This window comes from Dermochelys coriacea, chromosome 4 (genome assembly GCF_009764565.3).
Source record: "Dermochelys coriacea isolate rDerCor1 chromosome 4, rDerCor1.pri.v4, whole genome shotgun sequence".
In the NCBI taxonomy this organism is placed as follows: Eukaryota; Metazoa; Chordata; order Testudines; family Dermochelyidae; genus Dermochelys; species Dermochelys coriacea.
In genome coordinates, this window is record NC_050071.1 from 121,027,898 (window position 1) to 121,037,046 (window position 9,149).

Genomic DNA, 9,149 nt, shown 5'->3' on the forward strand with positions numbered 1-9,149 from the left:
CCGACCCCTGGGGCACTCCACTTGACACCGGCTGCCAACTAGACATGGAGCCATTGATCACTACCCGTTGAGCCCGACAATCTAGCCAGCTTTCTACCCACCTTATAGTGCATTCATCCAGCCCATACTTCCTTAACTTGCTGACAAGAATGCTGTGGGAGACCGTGTCAAAAGCTTTGCTAAAGTCAAGAAACAATACATCCACTGCTTTCCCTTCATCCACAGAACCAGTAATCTCATCATAAAAGGCGATTAGATTAGTCAGGCATGACCTTCCCTTGGTGAATCCATGCTGACTGTTCCTGATCACTTTCCTCTCCTCTAAGTGCTTCAGGATTGATTCTTTGAGGACCTGCTCCATGATTTTTCCAGGGACTGAGGTGAGGCTGACCGGCCTGTAGTTCCCAGGATCCTCCTTCTTCCCTTTTTTAAAGATGGGCACTACATTAGCCTTTTTCCAGTCATCCGGGACTTCCCCCGTTCGCCACGAGTTTTCAAAGATAATGGCCAAGGGCTCTGCAATCACAGCCGCCAATTCCTTCAGCACTCTCGGATGCAATTCGTCCGGCCCCATGGACTTGTGCACGTCCAGCTTTTCTAAATAGTCCCTAACCACCTCTATCTCTACAGAGGGCTGGCCATCTCTTCTCCATTTTGTGTTGCCCAGCACAGCAGTCTGGGAGCTGACCTTGTTAGTGAAAACAGAGGCAAAAAAAGCATTGAGTACATTAGCTTTTTCCACATCCTCTGTCACTAGCTTGCCTCCCTCATTCAGTAAGGGGCCCACACTTTCCTTGGCTTTCTTCTTGTTGCCAACATACCTGAAGAAACCCTTCTTGTTACTCTTGACATCTCTTGCTAGCTGCAGCTCCAGGTGCGATTTGGCCCTCCTGATATCTTTCCTACATGCCCGAGCAATATTTTTATACTCTTCCCTGGTCATATGTCCAACCTTCCACTTCTTGTAAGCTTCTTTTTTATGTTTAAGATCCGCTAGGATTTCACCATTAAGCCAAGCTGGTCGCCTGCCATATTTACTATTCTTTCGACTCATCGGGATGGTTTGTCCCTGTAACCTCAACAGGGATTCCTTGAAATACAGCCAGCTCTCCTGGACTCCCTTCCCTTTCATGTTAGTTCCCCAGGGGATCCTGGCCATCTGTTCCCTGAGGGAGTCAAAGTCTGCTTTCCTGAAGTCCAGGGTCCGTATCCTGCTGCTTACCTTTCTTCCCTGCGTCAGGATCCTGAACTCAACCAACTCATGGTCACTGCCTCCCAGATTCCCATCCACTTTTGCTTCCCCCACTAATTCTACCCGGTTTGTGAGCAGCAGGTCAAGAAAAGCGCTCCCCCTAGTTGGCTCCCCTAGCACTTGCACCAGGAAATTGTCCCCTACGCTTTCCAAAAACTTCCTGGATTGTCTATGCACCGCTGTATTGCTCTCCCAGCAGATATCAGGAAAATTAAAGTCACCCATGAGAATCAGGGCATGCGATCTAGTAGCTTCCGTGAGTTGCCGGAAGAAAGCCTCATCCACCTCATCCCCCTGGTCCGGTGGTCTATAGCAGACTCCCACCATGACATCACTCTTGTTGCACACACTTCTAAACTTAATCCAGAGACATACATACAATTCATACAGCTTGTCTTATAAAATGTGCCACTCCCATTTTAGGAGCATGCTGATGATGATACAAGCTCACTGATCTCTTTTACACTGTAGGTTTCAGTAAAACATCCAAAGACATTTGTTAAAATACAGAGGATGATTTGGGTTTTAGAGGGGGTGTAATAATAGTATCTCTTAATGAGCCAGCATCTTAAATAGCCACAACAAAGTAGCCTCTAAAATAAAACTTGTTTGTATTTCAATATAATATTTATATAGTAACTGTGTTATGATGGAAAGAGATGTTGGGCTGGAAAAAAATTGGGTCTTGTGTGAATAAAGTATTTTCAAAATTGGTGGTTCTGAAAACCCCCACTCCAGAACACTATGTAAAGTCCCTTAAACCTCACAGAAGCAGCTGTTTTTCAGTCCCTCTTCAAATGAATGCAAACCCTTTCCAAAACCATATCTTTCACAAATTCCATAAAGCAGGGCACTTAATTCTCATTCCTTTTTAAAATTAAGTGTTGATGTTTTTTTGGTCTGTCTTCTGTGTATGCTTTAGGAAGAGCAATATATAATGACTTCCATACATCATCTTCAATTTCTTCTTAACTTAATTTAATGTGCTTTCTATTAGTAATAATCCAAACAATTAAAATGTTGTAAATTTAGGAACAAGGATCAATTGGCCATTGGAAGCAGTAATAAATGTTAATGTTTAGTTGTTTTTGAAAATTAACTTAATTTTGTCATATAAAAATAAAATGCAGGCTTGTAATTGATAGAGAAATTGAGAGAGGGAGTGGAGTTTGGCTGTTACACAGCTTCACAGCACAACTGAATAAAACTGATGTACTCCAGATTTATGATGGTGTACTTGAGGACATGTTTTGTCATTGTGCCTTTTAATGCATTTCTATCTCCATTACAATTAGTATTTTCCAGGTTTTCTTAAAATTTTAAGAATAGTAACTTTATTTTATCTTTGGGTTTCCAAGTATGTAATCTGTTAGTGTCTCAACCTGTGGCACATTTCTTTGTATCTCTTCTCTACTCTCTGGATATAGTTTTGCATAGAGAAGAGCTTACTCTGTACAAACTTGCTTCCTTAAATAGCCAGTAGAACATAAATACTGTTCGTGATAGTTTAAATCAGTCTGGTGGCTGCTACTCCTTGGAAGTCAAACTAATACAACAGTGGTATTTAACATATTAGAAATTGACCTCAGATAGCACCATGATTTTCCAGATGGATCATAATGTGCTTCCTTTTCATTCATACAGCTGTGGAAACATGAAACTTGTTTGGCAAGAGAGTACAAATACCTCTATATCCACTGCAGTTGATGGAAACCCTCAGGCTTTGGGGGGAGAAACTACCTTTGAGTTTCCCTAGACACAGGTTAATAAATAACTGCTTATTGCAGAGTATCTTGCCTTGTCCTCTGAAGCATGTGGTATTGGTAATCTCAATTGGTCTAACCTAGTATGGAAATTTGTGTTCGTAAATCAGGAAAATTGGGGATTTCTCCAACTTTGGCCTAACTGCTCCACAGTCCTGCAGTGTCCTGTCTTCTCTATGGGCGGTTTCCAAATGCTTCTTTTCTCCCCCCAGACTTCTCATATCACTTAAAAATCTCAGATACCAGGTCCAGAACACATGTAATAATTATATAACTTTTTTTTCTGATTCAGCATGGCAGAAGCAAGAAGGAATAAGGGATGGGAGTTTGGGAGAAGACCTTTGGCCTTCCCTCTTGGTGCAAATATTAAAGGTTATACACACAGCTGAGACCGAGGCAGAGTGTTAAAAACGTTGGTTTCTGGTGTGTTGCAGCTGTCTGTTATGGCAGACCATTAGCAGCGATGTAGCAGTTTTCTGTTAATGTGGTCTGTAGTGTGTAGATGGAGCTAAGACAGACTGTCACATTATTATGCATCTGTTTCAGCAGTGAGAGCAAAGATGCTGCATTTAAAAATAATTAAAAAAAAAAAAGTAGTACTTTTTCATGCCTTTCAGTAAATTAGGAACCTACTTTGGAAATCCTGAATGACCTAGCCTACTTCAGTTGTACTAGGACCTTTTAAAAATATTGCCTTAGTGGTTTTCTATATAGTTTACATGGTGGTTTCATGATTACAGGGTTTCATCCATGAGACTTCTACATTCTCATTGATGCAAACTTCTTCCAAAGAATACTGAAATAAATAAATCAGCCTTTCAGTATTCTTTGGAAGAAGTTTGCATCAATGAGAATGTAGAAGTCTCATGGATGAAACCCTGTTCATGGAAGCACCCACAAATTACTTGCTTATAGCACTCGGATTTTGCAGATAGTGTTGAATTTGTGAGGTGGCAGACTACATTGTAAGAATTTAACACATTAAGTATTTGTAATTTTTACTTTTTTTTTTTTCTCCTCGCAGTACTACTTGACCAAATACAAACACTTTAAAATTAGCTTTATTTGTAGACTACCATCATGGGTGATATGCCTAACTCACTGGTTCACATGCCATAGTAAAGTGGAACATGGGTTGGTTTATCAGAATAAGGATCCATTAAAACTACAGTTTAAAAAAAAATATTAAGGTAATTTGAGTTTTAGACATGGCACTATGCTGGGTCTTAAAGTTTAGAACCTTTGGTCTAATAAACTTTGAAAGTGTCGGGAACATCACATCTTGTCCTCTATTTTTACTTGGTGTCTACTTGGAAGACCAGTTTTCTATTTAACCACAATTAACATATTTTTTCTTCATTCCGCTTGGCTATATTTACAAATGGTTTGAGTAGGAGAAATAGTTTATAGCAAGATATAAAGACAAAGTGTTTATTGCTTTAAAGAATTTTGGTTTGGAAGTCTGCAGTCATGAAATAGTTACTTTTCTGCACTTCATCAATAGGTCAAATCTTAAAGATGAGCATAAATTGTTTTAGCATATTCAAGTATCGCTCTAAGCAAAGGCTCAGACAGTGTCTTCAGCTTGAGTTTTTAAAATATTACTTGCGGAAGTAATTTAGACTAATTTTTTTAAAAAAGGGAAGGGAATTAGACCATTACTCAATACAATTTCAAGTGTTGTCTTCACTTTGGGGGATTACTATTGACTTTGATGCCAGACATTTTTTTTAAATAATTGGAGTTTGATTATGAATTGTACAGAAAGGCTTCATAAGTTTTTCTCAGTGTTCTCATCTTGCATGTTTCTGTAGCTGTTGCAATACAGTGCGTGGCTTTGATATTCTCCATCAGTGTAACCAATTATATTGTTTTTGTGCAGGAATATGAAGAAAAAACTGGACGAGCTCACAAGCCACTCTCTCCTAAACAGAATGTGAGGAAAAATCTTGACTTTGAACCCCTCTCCACCACAGCGCTTATTCTAGAAGATAGGCCAGCGTAAGTTTGGCGTAGTACCATAGTAGAGCCTCTTAAACTTAGGATGGCAAAACCTTTCTCACCTGTGCATATTGTATGACTATAAATTGTTTAAGCAGATGAGCTTTTAAAAAAAAAAACAAACAAACCTCCAAACTACCGTATAAATGAGTGGCATATTTCTAAGGCAATTAATAAAATCTACTTTATTGTAAGTTTCAATCTTTTTGTATAAAAGAAAATGAATGAATTACTGTCTGACACTGGTGGCAGTGGCAGTAATTTTTTTAATTTGCTTACAAACATGAATGGCTAAGTAGTTTTATCTTTAAGGTAACCCAAGAATGAAAAATTAACGAAGCACTTGCTGAAGAATCTGAGGGTAGCAAGGGTACCTGGCACAGAAGATGTCCAATCCTCATAAATAATGAAGCAGTGTACCAGAGAGTGCTCTGTGGTGGGTTCAGTGTCACAGTATGAAGGATGTCAGGCACTTGATATGTTGGCTTATCCTTCTCTTATTTTACGCAGAAGTATTCTTGTACAACCAAACCCATATCAGACTTCTTGGAAAGAACTGTATTGTGGTTTCTCTTATTTCTGCATATGCTTTTTTGGAGAATTTATGCTGAACATCTGGCTTTATTCCATGCAGAAACAGATAAAAGAAAACTAAATCACCATGGTAGGCTGAATTTTAAATAGTCTATTTAAAGTAGTTGTGTGTGCAGCTTAAAGATAAGAGCCTATGAAAACAAAACCTGATGTAGAATAATACATTAAATATTTTTCACAAGTGCGTTTCCACTGTTCAATGACTATTTTCAGTGAAAATAGCTCTCATCAAATTGTTTACTAATATATCATGTTAGTTACTTAGCTTATAAAGCTGTCTAGCTGTGGTTGTGCTAAAGCACGTAGTATTTTTCTTGCACATACAGAACAGTGGTCAAGTCTCTTGTATTAAGAGCTAGGTATATGTATTCAATTGTAAAGTAAGTTACATGTTGTTAAAGTGGCCACTCCTATATAGTGTTGGGGCAGGACTGTTCATTGGATGAAAACAAACTGGTACTCATCCCTCCAGATTCCTCACAGATAGCTATCAACCTAGACAGGGCTTCCAGATCCACTCTTCCAGCCGTTGCATTCTCACCATCAGCAAGTGTGGCCCATGGACCAATGATACCCGTTGTGGGGTCTGCCTCCATACCTGACAGCCCAGCCCATCATCCTTTTTGGGCCCCTGGCTCCATATTTCTGGGCACCTGAATAGGAGGACTCTATTTTCCACACCCAGCAGTGGTTACCACCAGATGGAGAACTGCAGTCCCCACAGGAGCAGTGGATGGAGGATTGGCCAGAACTGCTGGCGCTACCAGAGCCACCAGTGTCTCTCTCCATCCTGTCCCATTGAGGCAGTATTATCAGCCTTTCCCTCACCCCCCAGATAATTTTCAACAGTATCAGGCCCTTCTTGGGAGAATTACAGACTCTCTCTCCAGATTCCTCTGAAAGAGACCTAGGATGCAGCCCACACACTCCTGGACATTCTCTACGTTATGGTTCCTTTTAAAGTGGCACCCCCAATTAATGAGGCCATCATGGAACCTGCCAGAGTGAACTGGAACATTGCTGTCATCTGTGCCCAGATGCCAAAGAGGGCTGAGAAGTGCCTCTTTATTCTTCCCAAGGGAGCAGAATTCCTGTTTTCAGACCCTAATCCCAATTCCCTGGTGGTCCAAGTGGTTATAGAAAGAACTCAACTACACCAGTCCAAATATACTACAGCCAAAGGACTTGACCTCTTTGAAAGGAAGATGTTTTTTTCAGATAGTTTAGCATTCTGAATGGCAAATTACTATGCTTTTGTTGTTCAATTGTGACTTTTTGAATTACAACAAGCTGTCAGCGTTGGAAAACAAATGCCCTCAGGATTGCAGGCTTTGGTTCTGGTTATCCTGGATGAGGGAAAACTAGTTACAGGATCTTTCCTCCAGGCATCCCTTGACAGTGTCACACTCCAATGACTACCTCAGTAGTCATGAGATTGACTTCGTGCCTGTAGCCTTCAGGTTCTCCAAAGGGACCCAAATCACCATGGAGGAATTTTCCTTTTGAGGATAGCAACTGCCTTAGTGACAAAACTAACAAATTGCTGGACACCCTCAAAGACTCTTGAGCTACTTGCTTCTCTCTGGATGTTTATACTTTGCCACCCCTGAAGCAAATATTTCAGGCCTCTTCCGTCTCAACATCGACCACTGCCTTCATCCTTCCTTCCTTCCTTCCTTCCTTCCTTTCCTTCAACAGAGGACCTATGACGCCCCCATGAAATTAGAGGATGCAGCGAGATAGGCACCCTGCATCGCCATCCTTCACTTTGCCACCTCTTCGAAAGTCATTTTTGGTGTCCCAGCTAAGGGTTGACACTCCACAATGCCTGCTACCACACCCTGCGGTGACTACATGGCCCATTTTCTTCCAATGTGGTGCACTATTACAATGGACAAATGGGTCCTGGATGTTGTATTAAATGGCTACCATTTCCCCCATTCTCTGACCTCTCTCTCTTCAGGGACCTCTCCCATAAGAGGATCCTCAAACAGGAGGTTGACTTCCTCCTTCAATTGGGGACAATAGAGCCCATACCACTCCCTCATGTAGGAAAGAACTTTTTCTCAAGGAACTTTAAATTGGCCTTTAATACACTCCCTCTATTCATGTGACTGGTTTATGGCCCTGATTTGAAAGATGCATACAGTGGAGTTGCATCTTACGCGGGGGTTAGGTTCTAAAGTCTGCGCGTAAGGCGAAAATCGCGTATAGTCAAAATTATCCTTGAAAATTCCTTAAATTGTCCATAAAGTTCAGTATACATACATGGTTTTGTGTATACAACCCTGTACAGTAGTGTATATATAATGTACAGTATATTATAGAGTACATATGCAAAATATAATTTTACAGTACTGTATTTTTAATTACGGGGGGGTAATTACAGGGGGGTCGTCAGGGTTTGATGCCGATCCAGGAGACGGAGGTGATGGAGAGCTTGGGTGACGGAGAGTGAGTCGTAGACAAAGTGGTTGGCTCTGGTTCAGCTCGAGAAGTTGATTGCATAGGGTCATCTGCTGCTGGTTGTATTTTTCCTTGGAAAAACATGGTGATCGGCAACTGTTGCTGTTGTTGTCTCTTGAGCTGCTCAAACATTTCTTGATACGGTCTCAAATAGTCCGTAATACTACGTGTGATTTTGAGGCTTCGTTCCATAGAGGGATCGTATTCAGAAATTAGATCATTCAAGTGTTTTTGCTGCTTGGAACACTTCAGCAAATTTATGAAGATTCCAACTTGCTGGCTCTTCCCGTTCATCCTCCATCTCAATCTCAATCATCGTCTCTGTAGACCATTTTATCAGTTCCTCTAACTCTTTGTTAGTCAATGTTTCTCTATGGCCCTCAATTAATTCTTCAATTTCTTCCTCAAGGATGTCGACCAAGCCATCACCACCCACTTGCCTGGCCACCTGAACAATGCATTTCACTTCTTTGTCAATGGTCGGGAAACCCTTAAAATCATTCATTCTTTCCATAGGTTTCGCCAACATGCATTGACTGTTTCAGGCTTGATTGCCTCCATTGCCTATTTAATATAAGTGATGCAATCGGCAAGGTTAAAGGACTTCCAGCACTCCATCACATTAAGATTGGGATCAGCATCCATAGCGCTACGTATCCATGAGAACGTAAGCCTCGTGTACGTGGCCTTGAAACAGCGAATCATGCCTCGGTCGAGAAAATGGAAGTGGTATTCGGGGGGAGAAAGACTACTTCAATGTCATTATGGGCAAACCGGCATGCCGCAGGGTGGCCAGGAGCATTGTCTAAGATCAGCAACACTTTAAAGTCACGTCCTTTCTCTTCGAGATACCGCTTGCCCTCTGGAATGAAACGCTTGTGGAACCAATCCAGAAATAATGCTGCCATCACCCAAGCCTTTTTATTTGATGGCTAGAACACAGGCAGGAGATTTTTGTTCTTGCCTTTTAGGGCACAGGGATTTGCAGCCCTGTAGAGCAAGCCCAGCTTTATTAAGTGCCCAGCCGCATTGCCACAAAACAACAGTCACACAGTCTTTAGCTGCTTTGAAGC

The 9,149-nt window shown here is 41.2% G+C and overlaps 1 protein-coding gene across 5 annotated transcripts in view; it reads left to right on the forward strand.

Moving 5' to 3' along the window:
- Nucleotides 1-9,149, forward strand: part of TBC1D14 (TBC1 domain family member 14) — a 119,968-nt gene that overhangs the window by 66,812 nt on the left and 44,007 nt on the right. For 4 of the 5 annotated variants that reach the window (XM_038400295.2, XM_043512487.1, XM_043512485.1 and 1 more), the window contains one exon: nt 4,898-5,016. In XM_038400295.2, coding sequence (XP_038256223.1) covers nt 4,898-5,016 — 119 coding nt within the window. Of the gene's footprint in view, nt 1-1,327; nt 1,334-4,897; nt 5,017-9,149 lie in introns of all 5 variants that reach the window. The other variant, XM_043512486.1, reaches the window with a different exon arrangement.